The sequence below is a fragment of the Pieris brassicae genome, chromosome 3 (assembly GCF_905147105.1).
Source record: "Pieris brassicae chromosome 3, ilPieBrab1.1, whole genome shotgun sequence".
NCBI classification, from domain to species: domain Eukaryota; kingdom Metazoa; phylum Arthropoda; class Insecta; order Lepidoptera; family Pieridae; genus Pieris; species Pieris brassicae.
Window position 1 is genome coordinate 140,260 of NC_059667.1, and position 19,845 is coordinate 160,104.

The window sequence follows — 19,845 nt, forward strand, 5'->3', positions numbered from 1 at the left end:
GATGTCAAGGTAATTATTCCGGTTCCTGATATAACAATGTCAATTAATTTATGATAACATTCAATAGTCAGTTTCTCATCATTAGATTCAACATAAAACCCTTTGTTATTATTTAATTTATGCCAGATATCAACTTTACCGTATATAAATTTTGTATTACAAGTTTTAGGTAAATTTTCAACAGCTTTGGTGATTATTTCTGTTTTACATATTCGGTTATTGACAACACTGAGAATATTCTAAGAGTTACAAATATGCTGCTGTCCAATCATTAAATTACAAGAATCTATATTATCAAAATTAAAATATAATTTCTTATCTTCACTAATACATATAAAAGGGTTTGTTGCAGTAATAAGTGCCAATGAATTTGGAGATGTCGGGTTATGAGGTACAGGGATAGGTATAACTTTACTAAGATTGTATGTTTCTACATTTACATGAGAAATGTTTATTACAAATACTAGATGATTATCGATAACATATGAAAATACTTTAGCGAGGTTCATTAGTACATATTATCTAAATTTAAATCTACAGGGAAATCCTTAAGTCTAGATACATCTTTAATATTACTTACTAAATATATGTGTGACGGCGCCACTATCAATGTTTTGTAAAACAACGTGCAACGGGCGATTAGTCGAACGATCGTACGATGTGTCACTCGATCCCCACTACGGAACCAATATAAAGCAGCGCGCGCGCACAACTCGGGCAGCCGTCTTACGATGCGCAGTAAAGGCACCACGCTACGTGAGGAACGCCACCATAGCGCGAGACTTGCGGATGGAATCGATCGACGAGTTCGTCGCACGGCTCACGATGAGGATGTTTGATCGAGCGGACGCCTCTCAACATCCTCACCTCCAAAACATCGCGCCGTGGCACTCCAGGCCGCCCGACCGATACAAGTACCCGCGTGAGCTCTTCTCCGCGGGTCCCGACGACACCAGGGCAGCAGCTGCGGCTTCGACCGCTGGTCGCCTCGCTGGGCCTCCCCCGGGGCCACCGGGGGTCTCACCCGGCGGAGCTTGACCGCGAGCCGCGCTAGCTGCCCGATACCACTTATCATGACACCAGGGCCAAGTCGAGATTACTCCTTGGCCCCCTCATTACCACCGGATTTGACATCCCGGACATGACCCCATAGGCTGCGCGCAGCGGGTAGAGACTGAGTCTCCCCGCGCGCCTGCAGCCCCCACCAAGGGCTATATGCCCGCCCCCGTACCGCCCTGTATCAGCAGGGCGCGAACAAAAACACCACCTGAAGGGGGCATACGCCCCGAACAGGACAAAACATCCCCCTCGCGAGGGAGGGTGTAGCATAAACCAACACACTCGGGCAGTCGTTCATCGACCATTGCCCCAGTGCACACGTTACGTAATTACCGAATAGCCATTGAATTCTTTACCTATTGAATTATTAAAATCGTATTGAATTAAGAGACTGAAATTAGAATAAATCAAGTTATTGGGAGAAAACTTGTGTTTGTTATCTTAACAATGTCGGGGCCTTGACGCTACATCAGAAGTTGCGGATCCACCCCCACACCAACCATCATCGCCAAATGCGCCGAGGAATACAGTAATGGAGCAAATGATGTTATTTTCGACTGGTACGGAAGAGATCATCAAAAAAATCGCTGATAATATGACACCTTGTCAGCATGCACCGATAAAATTTGTCAATTATGACCCGGATGAACCTGAATCTGACATCATCAACTGGTGCACACTTAGCGAAATGATAATTGAACAGAAAAACCTAAAAGGAATCGATTTAATACTTGCCCTAACACATTCTCTCAAGGGGCGTGCTGCAACCTGTCTGACGAATATCAAACCAGATCAAATATCATGGCTGACGATCAAGGAGATGCTGGTGTCAAGATTTGCTAAGCCCATGATGACTCAAGACTACTTCGATCAGATCAATAAATTTCAGTTAGATGGCAAAGAGAGCCCTGTTGAAGCGGGAATGCGATTATGGCAATTAATTGAGAAAATTCCTGAAGTGAATATGGCCGAGAAGGTGTTCACTGGCTTTGCAATCTCTGTGCTGACTCAGTGCGATGAAAAGTTTCGTCGAGAGTTAAATTCAGTGGTTATAAATAACAAAAGCCAATTATTTCGCACATTATGTGGTTTTACATTATAGAGACGCAACGAAAACATTGGTTCATCTGATGCGGACACGAAGTGCTTTAAAAACCATACACCATTTCGCGGCAGCAGCCACTTTTGTGGGAGACACGGTCATCGAGGCCTAGATTGCCGCGACAGAAATAGATTCGTCGCAAGGGACTCTTCAGTGGCAGCCAAGACAGAGCCACGTTTCTCAGCCATTCCCCAGAAATCCTCGCCCATCTGTCGCCTGCTACGTGTGTGCCAATCCCGGCCATGTAGCCTCGGTATGTTCCAGCAAGCAGGTTAACGTGTGTACTCGAGCTGCGCATGGATTGATTGAGATAAGTGGCATAAAATTGCATTTTGTTTTGATTCTGGTTCGGAATGTAGTTTGATTAAGCAAAGCTATTGCAAGTTTATTAAGGGTGAACAGTTTCATAAACAAATAGCTTTAAAAGGTGTAGGTAGTAATAATGTGATTTCTTTGCTACAAATCAAATGTCCCACTATAGTCCAAAACCTTAATTTTGACATCACTTATCACGCTTTGCCAGATGAATTTCTCAGTGAATAAGTTTTATTAGGCCGTGATGTTTTAGAACTAGGGATTTCCGTTCAGATATCAAACTCTTGTACAACACCCTTGCCATTTCACGAAGTCTCGATTGATACCGACTGTTTCGACTGATTGTTGGGTATACCAAAAAAATGCTCCAATAATTTTATACAGACATTGCCAACTACTCGTATTAAAACCGGTGAACTAAAAATCGATCTTATTGACCCTGCTAGGATAGTTCACAGGAGACCATATGGTTTGTCTCCTCTAGAGCTTTATATCGTTCATGAAAAGATTCAAGAAATGTTAGATGCTAGTATAATTTGAGAAAGTTCATCCCCATTTTCAAGCCCCATCCTATTAGTAAAAAAGAAAGACGGTAGCGATCAATTGTGTAGATTACAGAGAGCTCAACAGCAATACTCGTCCGGATAGCTACCCACTTCCTCTAATCAGTGACCAAATTAATAAATTGCATGGAGCGAATTATTACAGTATTGTGGACATGGCCTCAGGCTTTCACCAAGTATGAAAAAGGAGATCGAGTACTTAGGCTATGTCGTGTCCTCAGGAGCTCTCAAACATAATCCGCGCATAGTTCAAGACTTACAAAATGCTTCAAAACCATCCACAGCTAAACAGAACTTGACAAGGGATGGTTATCTGTAGAGCAACAACGAGACTCTGAAATTTCAAATTTGATTTCTAAAATACAAGCGAATCAATTCCCCTCTGAAATCGCACACACTTCCACTGTATATTCTTGTGTGGTTTGCAAGTCTTCGAAAGGGTCCATCTGGTGCCCAACTAGTACGCCTGCATCCAATCCCCAAGGTTCCACTCCCATGGCACACTCTCCACTTAGATCTTACAGGAAAACTCGGTGGTAAGAGCTACCGCAAGGAGTATTGTTCCGTCACTATTTATGCATTTACAAAATGTCTTACTAAAACACACAATGACACTGAATTCCGTTGACGCTATTAAAGCAGTGAAAGACTCGGTAAATTTGTTCGGAGCGCCAAGGAGAATAATAGCCGATCGTGGACGCTCTTACGACAATGTAGATTTCAGGGACTTTTGCAAAGATAACAATATTGAGTTACATCTTATCGCTACGGGAGCCTGCAGAGCTAATGGTCAAGTGGAGCGCATTATGCGAACTCTGAAGAGCCTACTTACAATAGCTGAAGGTAATTCCGACAGGTCGTGGCAGGAACAGTTAGGTGAGATCCAACTAGCACTGAATAGTACTCGATGCAGAGTTACAGGCACTTCACTTCAATCGAGTTGATGTTTGGAGTGTAAGGTAACTCGTTAGGTATTTCCAGAATAGCTGCGAATATTGATAATCCTAGTAGGTTAGATTTGGAAGCGGCACGGTCTAGTGCGTCAGATAATATAAAGAGACTGGCTCAGTCTGATGTAATGACATGAAAGCGAATGCGCTTTAACCGGGGTAAAGCCAAAATAAGGCCTTTTGCCATTGGAGATTTCGTTTTCGCGAAAAGTGAAGAAAGACATCAAACTAAGTTGGACCCAAAGTATAAAGGCCCCTATAAAATCATTGCTGTCCTAGAAAACGATAGGTATGAATTGAAGCTTGTTAACGGGCCCAAACGAACGTACAAAGTTGCCCATGAAAACCTACGCGAAGTACCCCGTGGTACATTAGGTTTTTTAGAAGTATCCGAAACTTATAATGATCATGCCGTGACGGCGGATGCTAGCCAAAGTAATTTTGTTCATGAAACTGTTCGCATTAGTCATCACTTAGCTATAATTCGTGACGCTGACGATGAACTTTCTGATAGCGACACTATATCTGTTAATAGTAACACTGTCAAAATTCAAAATTCTTTATTTGTTCAGATATATGTACAATACAATTCAGATAGAGGCCTCCCTAGTAAGTCAGAGACCTGTGACAGGGAAGCTTCGCTCTTCTTTAAATTTACAAAGTTTAATCAACCAACACAATTGGTTTAAAAAAGAATGTGTGCGTGTACTAGTGTACACACGTAAGAAGTGAAACGTCTTTATGACCTTATTTTTCGAAAAATTATCCAATATATGCAACTTTATATACATTGGTTAAATAAAGTTAAATTAGATAAAGTTTAACAAAAGGCTTTCATTATCATAGACATGAATACAAATAATACAATTATCTCATTTTACCTTATCACTACTAAGATTATTACAGAATTTCATTAATTGTAATACAATTATTAATATCGTTGTTATCGTTATTATATATTTTTGTTATTAATGAATCAACCGTGGTAGGGACACGAAAAAGATAGTACGTAACGGAAATATGTGACGCGTAACTCAAAAATGAGACGGTAATTTTTTTCCAACGCCGATAAATAAGTTTCACTTCCAATCGCTTTCAATAGTCAAGGAATCTAAGGTTTTTTTATGTGTTTCTTTAATTGTCTATTAGTACAGAAGCCTGATCATTGCCTATTAGAAAAAAATACTCACAAACAGTTAAATAATAACACACCACGCTATCTTACTAAAACGCTGTAATACGCAGCCGCATACAGTGTACAGTAAGCTCACGTAGTTTTCACATGCACTACACACGTTAAATGCTCAAATACAAGCACGTATTAAACAGTGTGCAATATACATACACACTGACATCTGCTCTCTCGCTCTGGCTCACAAATTACAGGCGACTATGCTTAGAAGACGGGAGTGGGGACGCTACGAAGTATGGCACAAAGAGGAGAGACCGATAATATACAAATTGTATGTATATTTCTGTCTCATTCTTTCCCCTGGCTTCATCCTACACATTTTTGTATTTGTGTCTCTTACCTGTCGTTTTTTCGTTGCATCCGGTTTGAAATCACAACGATTCTAAAGAAGTTTCACTTCAAAAAGAAAAATAAATAAATAAAAATAAACAAATATATGAATATATTATGATGACTATGTAATGTGTTTGTGAAAGACGAAACAAATGTGTGCGCGTGTTGCATGAAAAGATGGATTAAGGAAAAAATTATATTAGATAATTTAACAATGCTTCTGTTTTGTTGTTGTTAAGTGTACCGAACCAATGGTTTAAAGTTATTTTACATTTATGGTATGTAAGATTAAGAAAGCTAAGGGTTTTATTTAAACTATTATAGAGATAAGTTGAGCGATTGTTGTATTGCTTACGTGCAAAGATTGTCTTGCAAATTGTGTAGCTTTTTTGAGGTGTGTCTGTTTTATGTGGAGAGGTTGCGTGTCTCCTAAGGACACAACGGAGAATATAGAGCTGGCGTATGGTCAGTAGTTTGCAAGACTTGTACAACTCTTCAGTTGGAAAACTTTTATATTTTAGTAACATTATTTTTATAATTGCTCTCTGAGCTCTTTCAAGTGCTAGAACTTTGGTTTTCGCACAACCACCCCACACTGTGATACAGTAGGTGATAACAGATTGAACTAATGTTTTATACACGGTATATATGATTTTTGGTTCCGCTACATGACGTAGATTGCAAAAAATCCAGCTTAACCTACGTATCCTTTTTATTACTGCATCAACATGGGCGTGCCAGTTTAGATTTTGGTCAATAATCACACCTAAGTATTTAATCTGTTTCACCCTAAGCAGCGTGTCACAGCCGCAGTCTTCACTACAATTGCAATTTAGTGTAATTTTATGTTAAGATTGGAGGGGGGTTGGCTCTTATCACGTATAGCAAAAGTTATGAAGTTAGTTTTAGATGGATTAATAGTTAGCTGACTGCTGGTTAAGTGCGCGTTAAGTTTGTGAAGATCCGCTTCAACGTTTTTATAAGTTTCCTCCCATGTATCCCCATAAAAAGTTAGTGCCATGTCATCAGCATAACAAGCGATGATACCTTTATTGATTTTGGTATTGCACATTTCATTGACATATATCAAGAACAGCGTTGACCCTAAAACCGAACCCTGAGGGACGCCGAAAAAAAATCGGGTTTTCATTCACGTTACTAATTAAGTTACCTAGCTTGACTCTTTTAGTCCTATCTGTCAGATAGCTGGTCAAGAGGTTGAGAAATACTCCTCTAATGCCAATATTATCCAGGCGCTCAGAGTTGAAACACAAACAGTATCAAATGCCTTTTTGAGGTCGATAAATAGTGTAAGACACTTTTGTTTCCGGTCAAGGCGTTCAACTAGGTAATTTATAACGGCTAGGATAGCATCTTCAGTACTACAATTTGACCGAAAACCAAATTGTGTTGGTGAGAGGAGATTGTATTTATTAAGGTTATTATTCTTGAGTTAATAGTTTTTTCTAGGATTTTGGATATATCTGTTAAGATAGAGATTGGGCGGTAGTTACTGATGTCTTTTTTATCACCACTTTTGAAGACTGGATGGATAATTGAACTCTTAAGAATGGTAGGGAAGACACCGGTTTTATAACATGCATTGCATAGTTGAGAGATAATAGGAGAAAGTAATGGTGATGCTAGTTTTAAGAAGCGGTTGGAAATATTATCTATTCCAGTTGCACTTTCTGATTTAAGGTTTTTTATTATAGCAGAGATTTCATTGGGTTCAGTGTCAACAATTCCTATTGATGTTAATTGCGTCTTATTGTTAGACTGGAAGTCGAAGTGTCTTGGGGTGGATGGTAGTTCTTTTGCTAATAGTTGACCTATATTTGCAAAATAGTTATTTATATGAGCAAGTGATGCTTCAATGGTAGGCTTTATTTGCATAAGTTCTAAATTATTGGTTTTTGATTTGTGTAGATTACTTATTTCTTTAATTGCATTCCAGAGGGTTTTAGTATTATTGCTTGGTTTAGATAATAGGTCACGATAATACTTGCGCTTCAGATTTTTGATTAAATTGTTGCAGTAGTTACGATAACGTCTGTATGTTATCTGGAGTATGTCGTTACTAGAGTCTACTTTGAGTTGGAATTGGAGTTTATTCCTGTGTCTTATGCATTTCAGAACACCGGGTGTAATCCAGGGCTTTAAACAACGCTTGGTTTTTGGGATAGTTTTTATTTTAGTGTTTGCCTCAAGAATCTGTGTAATGATATCAGTCAGTTTTTGCGTTCAATCATTGGGATTATCGATTGTTAATAGATGAGAGAGGTCGGTTTGCGTCAGGGTGGATAGTGCACTTTCATAGTCGGTTATGGTATTATATTTACTAACTTCGGTCGAAGTCGTGTGTTTGAATATGTATAAGAACACAGCTGAGTGGTCAGTTATTGTAGTTTTTAAAACGGCTACTTTTGCTGAAAAAACATTTAGGGTCAAGGTTAACATAGCATGACTGTCGGCTAGTTCACGTACCTTGAGCGCTAATAGCAATAGTTTAGAGAGTTTATCATCAGAATCACCAGATTCTATCAGCATTGTGACTAATGCCATTGTACACCATGATGAAAGCTAGTAGGAAAAAAATGGGAAAGATATTAAAATGATAAAAAAAGTAAAAAAAAAGGGAAAAAAAGGGAAAAAAAAGAAGTACTATATCAAAAAATGTAGGAAAGAGTCATTGCAGGGAGTCCGGTCCAATGACTCGGCTATACGGGTTGCATTCTGGTCTAGCCTTTTGGCTATAGAGATTGCAATCCGGTCTAGCATTCGCTACAGGGATATCTGGTCTAGCTAACACAGCTATAGAGATTTCCGGTCTAGCGCAATCTAGTCTCCGGTTTTAAAACTGATGAGAGGGACTTAAGAGTTCTAGTACGCTGAAGGGGTTGCCGGACCAGCTCATTATTGTAGTTGTTCATTATTGCAACTGTTATTAGAAAAATGTGTCAGGATGAACGAACGAGGACGAGCGTATGTCAGTATGGCCGTGACGGCGCCACTATCAATGTTTTGTAAAACAACGTGCAACGGGCGATTAGTCGAACGATCGTACGATGTGTCACTCGATCCCCACTACGGAACCAATATAAAGCAGCGCGCGCGCACAACTCTGGCAGTCGTTCATCTACCATTGCCCGGTGCACACGTTACGTAATTACCGAATAGCCTTTGAATTCTTTACCTATTGAATTATTAAAATCGTATTGAATTAAGAGACTGAAATTAGAATAAATCAAGTGATTGGGAGAAAACTTGTGTTTGTTATGTTAACAATGTCGGGGCCTTGACGCTACATGTGCTTAGGAGTAATAATTGAAGGATGAATAGTGTTTGATTTTGAAAATAATACACTGCTCACAATATCTCCAATTTTGAATGAAGGTGTTAATAGGCTAGCTTATAACACACTCGAGACTTCATCTATGTTTGTTTGAAACTTGACACGAGTTGATGGCCTCAGAAATGTTTTTGACGGAAAGAGATAATTTATCGATAACATCGTTCAGTAGGATTTGATTCTTATTGAGTTCGTTCATAGAAGCATTGAAATTTGGAATTGCGGATTTAGAGATGTAGATTTGATATAATATCTTTATGGATTTGTTGCATTTTAGGAATTGCTTTATAATATCTAAGTGCGTCATCCTCAGTTATAATTCCAAATATGTGTTTGAATACGGTTCCAATACCGGTAATCCGAGCAGATCGTTTAGTGTATGGTGTGATATACACTTCAAATCCCGAATTATGTCTTTGAACAATGAAATGAGTAATATTTTAATGATTTTTAATTGTAAGATTATCGGTGTAGTTATGATTGTGTAGTTCTGTCGCTAGTGTGTCACATTATAATTATGTGGAAATAAATAAATAAAAAAAACTTGATTAAATTCCATAGGTTCAAATAATGGGGTATTCTAATGAGCAATTGATCATTGTTTTCATGATTAATATGGAAAATATGGTATTTAGAAACCGGTAGCAATACACGTTTTCATGCAAATGTTTCACTATACAATTTTGCAGACCGTGACAAGTTGGATAATGTTTGTGCCAACCAAAAGTATTTTTGTCAACGCGGGTCGGCGCGCCCTACGATGCGCAGCTTTTGTGATGAGTGAATCTGGAACGGGGTTCAATTAAATGAAATACATTATTTCGAGGTATGTTATATTTATCGAGTTTGTATGTAGGTAATAGCTACAATAAAGTACGGAAGTGATCGACGATCTATCATTAAAGAGTTACGACGGCGGCCGTAGACCACTAATCACAAATTTCATATGTATGTTGTATACTTAGGCTCTATCTAGGCACTAACATAGTAATATGCCATTATTACATCGCTTTAGTCTTTAATTTCTCCGTATGTACAAAATTATTCAAACGCTTATTCAAATAAATTGCAGCCTGTCGGGCTCGGTTTACAGCGAGACAAGGTCATAATATTGATTACGAACTAACTGATAATTAGATGGCGCCGAAGGATCCATATATTTTGTTTCAAACTGTGTAGAGTTAAAGAACAACATTATATGCCAAATAGGTCTCGCGCATTGCAAATCCTGCGCATTTCTTTAACATATCACAAAGTAGCCTTCTAGCTCTGATGATGATACTTTACACATACATATTATGTTATGTAAAATTAACCGAACTTAGTTTAGTGCAGAAATAATTGTGTGAGTAACTAAGATCGATAATAAATATTATGAGGGACAAGATACGCTTTTCGAAGTATTGTCTCTCTCGCACCGAAGCCCGATCATTGAGAGAAATGACTTTTATTGGAATTTGTTACGATTACAATGGTCTATCAAAGGCAAAATTTTATACAATTTCTTAACTATAAAAATTAATTTTTAATATGATTGAGCGTAAAAACGTGTGATATTATTAGAAAATGAGTGCTTCATATCTACAGAGCGCAGTGTAGGTACACATAACGCGTTTAACATACAAAGTATTACAAGAGCGAGACGACGTCATCGGTCATCACGAGACGAGAAACAGTTTTGTCATCTTTTAGAACGGGACCTTATTGAACTTTATAAATATCTCAATGTAGTATAAATATATTTACATTCGTTAATCGTTAAAGCTAGCTAATATTCTCTTACGCATTGGTGTCTCGACGCACACTCACCTCGTCTATGAATCAATTGATAAGACGAAAGACGCACTCGGAGACGCGCCTCGGAGACGGGAAGGAGTCTCGGTCTCCGACGCGTGCCTTCGAGAGCGACCGCTTAATGGAATGGCTTTTGTACAAAACGAGTTTCCGCGAGCTACCGTCGCGCCGCTCGGCAGCCGCCGCAGATCGCAACGCGACCCCCTCACTATACTTGTAACGACTAGTCAATTGTACGCCCGGAGGCTCCGTATCGTCGGCTCGTGCGTTATTGCTTCACGCTGGATAACTATTGCTCTATCGAAGAATTTAGTTTTATGTACAGACCTAATCTTATAATTACGAACGATACGAAACCGGCTCGCGGCCGAAAGTTTCACTTTCGGCTTTCTGCTAACTTTCCATTGAAAAATAGATCCATCGCTACTCGTTAACTTAATTATTATATTAAATAATTTACAAATAAGGTACTCTCTCGACGAAACGTCTCGGGACGTTCCCAGAAAACTTAACGGAATGAAGAATTATTGCTAGAATTTCAAAATCACAAAGTCGAAAGGTTCGGAGCGGGCGCCTCAACAGTTGAAGGTGTTCGAGTGCGAGCAGTAGTCGTCTCGTGCGAAGCTCTCGGCGATGACGGAGTACTCGGGCTCGCCGTAGTCGGCGTCTCGATCCGGCCCTCGGCCCAGCCCCGGCACCGTTTCGGAGGCCCGCGGGTAGCCGTTATCCTGCTTGCGCGAGTAACGCGCGTCGAGGTTTCGCTTGAAGTCGTCCGACCGGCACGCCGTCCCGTTGCGCTTCCCCTTGTCGGGCAACGAGCGAAGCGAGCCGTTGTTGAGGTGCGGCGCCGGCGCCCCGTTGTTGAGCGTCAGCGGCTGCCTGTTGCCGACGTAGGTGAAGCCGCTCGCGGGCAAGGTGCCCCCGCCGCCTCCGCCTCCGCCCGAGCGCGGCGGCCGGCGCGCGGAGCCCTGGCCGCCCGACATGAAGAACACGCTCGGCGAGGCGTAAAGCTCTAGCTACAGTTCCGTCACCGGAATGGGCCTGAGGCCGGACGCGTGCGGAGGTGGCGCGGGGTAGTGCGAGGGATGGATGCCGCGCACGATGCAGTCCTCCTCGGTCGAGATCGGCTTGTGGTAGTCTAAGTTTTTTCTTCCCTTATTCCATTTGTAGTCCTTCAGTTTTTCTTGCATGCTCTTCCGATATCTGTACAGAACTAGAACTAAGGTCGCGACGGACGCGACGCAGGCCACTACGATGATGCAGATGATCGTCTGCTGGCGCGAGTCGTGAAGGACGCAACCCAGGTCGTCGGCGTTGAGAGTCCGTAAATATTTGTCTTTAAGGTTTTCGGGGCTCGCACACTGGATTTGTGTAAAATTGCTTTTGTCGTTCAACAGTTCCCGGAGCCAGAGCAGTTGGCAATCGCAGAAGATCGGGTTGTCTGTCAAATCCAGTTGCCTCAGCTCCTTACCGATAAAAGTCGTTTCGCTCAGGGCTATAATGGCGTTGTCTCGCAACGACAAATGCCTCAACTTAGGAAGGCCCAGCATGCTCCCCTCCTCTATGACAGATAATTTCTTGTTATTGGATAGAACAATTGTTTCTAAGTTTAAATTGTCTTCGAAGGTGCCTTTACTTGTTCTCTCGAGCTGCGTCGCACCCGTTATATCTATTAGTCGTAAGTTCTTTAATCCTTTGAAAGAATGAATTTCCAAAGCGATGAAGTCATTCTGCCCCAGGTAAAGTTCTTCTAACCGCGTCAAACTGGACAATTGTTCTGTGGGCACCGCTGTCAAGCGATTACCGAATAAATTTAGACTTCTTAGACCTGGAAGACCTCTGAAAGCATACTCGCTAATATTCGAGAGACCGGCTCCGTTAAGATCGAGTACGGCAAGCCTATTGAGTCCGGCGAAAGCATCGTCTGGTAGATAGGAGAATGCGTTAAGCCCCACGTGAAGCTCGGCAAGGCTCCCTAGCAGGGTAAAAGACGTGGTCGGCACTGAACTTAACTGGTTATCATCTAAATAAAGAATCCTCAACGCGGATAGTCCAGAAAATGCCTTCGGATCGATTCTGGATATACGATTCTGCCCTAAGTTTAGCTCTTCTAGGCGCGGCAGTGTGGTGAAAACGCCATTTGTAAGCTCTTCTAAAAAGTTGTGTTTTAAATTAAGAACAGTGAGAGAGTTGAGTCCTTGGAAAGTGGCGTTGGAAACGGACGACAATTTGTTATGATTCAAATGCAACTCTTGTAATTTCTTCTGAAACGAAAACGACTTCGGGGGTATATTGACGAGATGGTTCTGCGATAAGTCTAGGTGTTGTAGCTCAGTGTAGAACTGCAAAGATGCGTCTATAGTCTTGATCTTGTTGTTGCGGATGATTAGGCGCTGGATGGAGGGGTTGAGCGCAATGGGCAACACGTCGAGGCGGCTCTCCTCGCACAGAACCACCAGTGTGTCGTCGTTGCAACTGCAGCCGCCCGGGCAGTTGGCCAGCGCAGTCGCGCCTCCGCTCCAAATCAACAGCGCCATAGACCACATGATCACCTGGAATACATAACATTCCAAATTAAAAAGACAATTCAGACATAGTGATTCGGATGAAATAATTAAAGCGATAGCATTTTAAATGTGTGCGAATGTCTCAACGCGTACGCTTTTCATACAAACAAAGTGAATGAGGTATTTTCACATATACATATGTAACGAATTCATATACTCTTGTTATCTTTAAATATGTGTCCCACATTTCCATTTCCCTAAAAATACAAACGAACATCGTTAAATGTCGTGGGAGGCGATAGCCTCTCCATTATGAAATAACGGAATCAATGTAGAAACGGAACTCGGTGAAGCCGAAAGAAAAAAGTAAAAATTATTGGAATGGGAATTTCGCGAAGTTTTAATTTATTAAAATGCGCTCGTCGAGAGCCCGGGGCGGAGACGGGCAGCTTCTTTGCTTCAAAGGCGAGCTCCTTTATTACTTTTCCCTTTACAACAATTAGCAGATCTGAGCGATGGAGAGATTTCAGCTTCGGATTCGCGGAGTTAATTACGTTGGCGGCGATTACCGATGCAACATCAACAGTCTGTGTTTTACAAAGAGGATAGTTTGTCGCAAATAAGTTTATTATTCACTGGATGAAATCCAATTGTAGCACTTCTCTTCGCGCCGTTGCTTGAGACTTATTTCTAATATCATTCCTATTTCCCCCAAAAACTTTTGTCGAAGCACAGGCTGTGCGAGTAGTGACGGAGCCCTCGGGCTTAACTAGCCTCTAGGTATGCGGGCGTCGGGCTGAAGCTCGCTGTTTTCAGACAAATCCAATAAACTGGTGCATTTCCTCGCGAGCTCTTGTTTTATGAATGTCCCGTTGTTTTTGCGAAATCAGTTTTCTGTTAACAATTCACGTGTACGTATAGATTTTAGCGAGAGCTTTTGATTTATTCGACGTGGATTACGTTCGTTCAACGAATACTTGTTTCGGAAATGTTCGCGTACAATGGCTTAACGTTTTTTCATTTGTATAAAAGTACCACTCGCTGTGTTTTCATTTAGTAAAGGAAATCGCTTTAAATTTATGATAGAATTGTATGTATAACAATTAACAGAAAAATAACAGCAAAGTGGACAAATAGTACAGCATCTCCCTTTCTTATATCCGACAAAGTGCGCAGTTGGACGACTCTGATAGTATTTACGCATTTAAATGATGAAAAAAGAGGCGACCACAATCCCCATTTCTTCAGCAAAGGATAACGTTACCGTTATTCAAATTAGTGAATGAATTTGCCGGGTTTGTGATTAAAAATGCGAGAGCCGAGCGTCGAATGCCGAATAACAAGAGATCCGGAAATTAGGCCGAGAGGACATAGACCCGATTAATTAAATATTTTTTTATAATATAATTCAAAACTGTACATAAGGGTAATTAAATGTCGGTTAGTGTTTTCCCTTTGCCGAAATAATTCGAGATGGAAACGACAACTTACATAATGTTCTCGCTCAGGTTCGTAACTGAGTATGTACCTCGTTTAATCTTTTAAAATATTCAGAGCGGAAATGCTACAAAATTAGCTCACATCTTTTACTTTAAAAAGTGGTGCAGGTTGCCAAAAGTGGCTGTTTGACGTGTGCGAGGCTTCAATTTTCGCTTTATCACAATTTGCACACGACATTTCATTTCTACTTCGTCATGTCCATTTCGCATCATAAAGTGGAGCATTTTCGAAAATACTCATATAACTCATATGTTCAGCCGCTTTTTAAGGTTCATAATAACAAAGAGCCAGCAACTGTATTCTAATTAATGTCTGGTCTCTCTTTCCTACACCTTGCTATAAACTTCTTTGTCTTGTTATTCTTGTAAATCTTTGAAGATCTCGACAAGTCGACGAGTCAAATGGGGAATCTTAAGGCAAAATAAAAAAAACTTATATTTTGAAATAATGTAATAAAAAAATGTGAACTGAAGAATGAAATAAGATTAAATGGTTTTGAGATAGAACAAGGCTCAGGTTCAATAATAATCTATTTCGAAAAGCAGGTTTCGGACCGAGCTGTAACTAAAACCAATTTCGGAGGCTCGAGAGCATTGATACGAAAAATAAAAGCTGCCACGGTCGTCCCGGTTATTACAGTGGGCATTTTGCGAATATTTGCGTTTTCCTGACCATTTCACTTTGATATCAGTTAGTATTGACCATTCAAAGAACGAGGGATCATAGGCCCCTGGTCGGAGCACAGAGTCGGCTCGCACTCCTAGTGGGAGTTATAAACACTATAACAGTGTTAGTGCTATTAATTCGAAATAAATAATTTAGAGAGAGAGAAAATGGGTCCGATATAATAAATGAATCCAAGTACGCTCGTCAAAGTAGGCGGTAGTGAGTGATATTTAAATAAATATTTGGTTCCCATCAAGCCAGTATTTGCTTTACTCTGAAGAGTCCGGCGCTGAGCGAAATGCATTTCCCCGCTTCATTTGTTGGCGACAAACGTTCGGCAAATGAGTTGGGCATTATGCAGATTTTGTACCTGGGGCACGCAGGCGGCCGACAACAGCGAGCCGTTTAATCGGAAACTGTTAATTGCCGGCGAATTGTCGGGAAATCGTTGGTGAATCGTCGGCGATTTGTCGCGCAAATAGACGGGTTCGATGTATGCGGATTTAATTACGATAACTGCAACAAATTGTTCGTGAAGCTCTCGCCTTATCAATTATTGCGGCGATTCATTGTCCAATGCTTACGGTTTGTATTTGTAAAGTTTTAATCACTATTTTTGCTACAAATTCAAAATTAAAAACTAAGTTTTAATAGTAGAAATTTAATACTTACACATAAGACATTCGACGCGATGACCTCAAGAAGCCTGGTCGCACAGCGCGCCCGTGCCATCTGGGGAGAGGAGACATAAATTAGTCGCTGCACCCGATAATTTCAATCCGACAAATTGCAATCGTGTTTGAGTTGCAAATGTCCACCTCTATGAGGGGAGGTACTCCCGGATATCTCCGCGAGCTTTAAGAGTTCATCCCGGATTTAATATATCATGTAATGATACGATTATCCATTTTATTTATTAACCTTTTTATTGCAATGTAATAAAGTATAAAAAGGATTTTGATTGTAGATTATAGACTGCTAATTCTTGGTTTCAATAAACAGAATATTAAGTAACCATGCTCCGCCGAGTTTTTATAAATGTTACATTAAATCCAATCATTTAAAGTAAAAACTGTTATGACTTTTGACTTAGACAGACTTCGTTTTGCCTTCATTAATTGGGAGGAGCATCAGGAACAGAACCAAAATAGTTTACATCCAAACAGTTGTAGTAATTGACGACAATAACCTAAAATGAAACTTAACTTTCATCACAAACGGCCTTCGATCTTTGTAAACATCTCACTCAGTTCACACACCACAAAATATCAATGTGAAATACGGTCAAAAGCGAAGATAAAATACAATTTTATCACACAAAGTGTACGTAGCATGTTGACAAAGGCTTTAATGCTCGGGAGTTAGGACCTTTGTGGAGGCTGCTCGTTGACGTCACACTCTGACAAGACGCAATAAGTGTATGGAGTGCGTATACACTGCAAAGCAATAACTGCTTAACAGTTATTTTGACGATTTTACATATGGTCAAAGTGAAATTTTGATTAGATAAAATCGTTTTGTATTAATATTATATATTTTATTATCACCAGCCCCGATTTCAATCAAAAGAGCAAAAAATATCTGATCTGTTTCATGTTCTGTATATATAATACGATAAAGAAGAGAAAACAATGAAATGAAACAGCGAAATATAAGTTAATTTGATAAATGTTAGCGCGATACAAAGAATGAACTTACGCTCCAAGGAGTTGGCAGCGGTCGTGTCTGTGGCCGCGTGAATTCTCACTGTACCGGTTTGAAACTAGCGTCGTCATCGCCAGCTTTTTGTTTTGCATTTGTAAATACCTTGTAGAGCTACGAAGTGACGTCGCAAATTACTTTCAGCGTGTTTTGGAAGCGGTAACGAGCGGAGGCCGCCACAAACAAACCGAGCCACTAAAAGTTTTCGGAGTCCACTCGCGGTGGAATTCCGACGCGTCACTGCTACGGACCACTGTTCTATTAAAGTATTTAAATATGTCCTCCGCTAAAATATATTTTTATTACACGTTCCCTACAAATAAGCTATATTCTTCACTGTCCATTCGCTCATTCACGGTGTGATTTATGTTTCTTGTACGAGATACCAATATAATACGAAATACGTTTAAGCGCCCAGTGTGCAATTCTTTTTAAAGTGCATCGTAATAAAAAGCTTTCTATTAAATCTGCTATGAGAATTTAAGCCATGGTTGTAATCGCTTATGGCTGCGGAGTCATTACGATAATATCTGAAATAATGAAATCATTATATACGTACACAATGGCTCTTGCATGACACATTCATCACATTCATATTTTGAACCTACCCACATATTTGCAAAAAAGTTATAAATATACAACAATCTCTTTCCTATTTTCGTTTAAATTAGAATACATAAAGTTGCAGATTTGGAAATAAACTGTTCGGTTATACGAAGGCAGAGGTGATAGGTATTATGTTTTGTTTAGAAACGCCATTTCCTCTTGTTACAGCGACGCTTATCCGGCCGTGATCCGATCGCGAATATTTTCTCCGCAGCGCCCTAATGGGGTACTATTTGTAATACTCGCCTATCAAAATATATTGTCGGAACGTTTAGTTCGGAATGCTCTACAAGTAGGGTATGAGAGGTTGTGAAATAAATTCTCCCATTTATATGGATACAGTTTTTTTGGTTAGCGTTTTGTATACGACGTATTAGGAGGCAAATAAGTGTGTATAAATATATTTCCATAGGTCAATAAATAACTAAGGCGCTTTCACGTATTCCTCAAGAGAAGATAAGCTCGCCGATCTGCTACGGACAAAAGATACAATTATAATAACATTGAAGACGGCCTTACAATAACTAATAACACGGCTAGCCCACTTTCAACATCGCAGATAAAAAATCCATTAGCGGGCAGTAATTACAACGAGAACATTGGCTGTATACCTGCTTCTATACTCTTATATTAGCTGAGCGCAATCTGTACCGAACATGAACATTACGTACAACGGTAGATCAAAAATCAAAAAGGGTAGATTAGTTTCTCTTTCGATTTAGTTGAATTGGTGCCTAAATGTTTTATGCAAATTACGTTAAAATCATTTATAAAGATTCTTTTAAAGCAGCCAAGAGTTCTAAGCTTTTGAAGACGTTATTAGATTATTAATAAATGCAACGAGGCAGGCACTGTGTACATTTACGCGACTTTAAGAAAATATAAAGCGAGTTGTAAATACAGGGTTCGTAGGAAGTAACATTGTTCTCAGTAATGTTTCTACCCTCTAGCAAATTAACTCCGTTTCGCGTGATCCCTAATTTCAGATACATCTCAAGGCATAAATAGGGGATTAGGTCGCGTAAATAAGCACGCGTCACGAAGCTTGTGTCGCGATAAGGGCTCCCCCTAAATTGTCTGTGGGGTAAAGTATACAAGAACGCGGCCATCTTGCTAGGAAAGATAGCAATTCCCCTTTTCTGTGTCTGAAAATATAATCTTTAAACAAATTAAGGACTATGAACAAGCTTTTAAGAAAAAAATCTTTTTCCAATCTATGAAATTAAGCCAAACACCTACATAGCACAAGGTCTCAGTATGGGCGTAAGTGTAACAATAGATGATATTTTCTCGTTTGTGCGTGCGCAGATCGCTGATAACTTTGTCTGCCTTTGTATTGAACCTAACTGTACTTTGACTGCTGCGGCGCTGAGAAACTTGCAAACTCACTCGTTTTCATATTAAGTTACGCTTTTGTTTTCGCCATCCGAATTACAGTTCAACAATATGAACGCTCCGTCATGCTTTCATGAGCGGAATCTTAGATATTCAGACAGGATTCACAATTAGCACTTATTTATAATATACATAATTTATAACCATCTTTGAAACTACATTGGTCATATGCTATATGTTGTTTACATACCTTTCTTTAAAAGATATTCTTATATTTAAAATGTCATGTGTCTTATCTAACTATTATTATTATTAAATTTGTTTTTGATTATAATATGAACATAGCAGTTCACTCGTTCCACTACTAATTTCTAACTTAACAATAACTTGGCATCTCCACTAGAGACTTAAGAAGACTCGCCAGGTTTACTACATTAATAACAACTGACAATTCCGTACGCTGTGGTCAGGTTGTAACTCGAGAAACACGTATTTTTATAATTTCATTAGCGAGCCCATACATCTGTGCTATTCATCATTCGTTCGGTTTAACAAGGAAAGGTCCGCTAAGTGCGCCATTAAATCCGACTGTTACTAATTCTGAGCGGGATAGAAGGTGATTTATTAGAATTATTAGTCCTTCAGTCCTCAGCCCTCCATACACCGCGGCCCTCGAGAGGGGTGGTGATTGGTTCGCCTGCACTCGCCAAATTTATAAGGTGGCACCATCTAGTCAAAAGAAGATGTCAGCGAATTACTGATTACGTCTCAAATCACTTTTGAGAAATATCGATTAATTGGGTTTGCGAAGGAATTAGGAACTTAACAAAATCCGGAACGATTGGAATTGATCGGGTGACGAGTAAAACG

General features: G+C 40.0%; 2 protein-coding genes across 6 annotated transcripts in view; both read right to left on the reverse strand.

Moving 5' to 3' along the window:
- Positions 1-10,187: 10,187 nt before the first annotated feature.
- LOC123707000 lies at positions 10,188-11,643 on the reverse strand. The gene has a single exon (XM_045656731.1). It carries the CDS (start codon positions 11,641-11,643, stop codon positions 11,236-11,238), a length of 408 nt encoding a protein of 135 aa, XP_045512687.1. The 3' UTR covers positions 10,188-11,235.
- A 33-nt stretch (positions 11,644-11,676) lies between these two features.
- LOC123706999 (leucine-rich repeat-containing protein let-4-like) overlaps positions 11,677-19,845 on the reverse strand; it is a 118,752-nt gene continuing 110,583 nt past the window's right edge. For all 5 annotated transcript variants that reach the window (XM_045656729.1, XM_045656728.1, XM_045656725.1 and 2 more), the window contains 2 exons: positions 16,006-16,065; positions 11,677-13,212 (listed from right to left, as the gene is read on the reverse strand). In XM_045656729.1, coding sequence (XP_045512685.1) covers positions 11,677-13,212; positions 16,006-16,065 — 1,596 coding nt within the window. The remainder of the gene's footprint in view (positions 13,213-16,005; positions 16,066-19,845) is intronic.

What these genes read in the sequence shown, in the direction of transcription:
- LOC123707000 (XM_045656731.1), bottom strand. Translation starts at nt 11,643, where the DNA reads ATGTCGGGCGGCCAGGGCTCCGCGCGCCGGCCGCCGCGCTCGGGCGGA.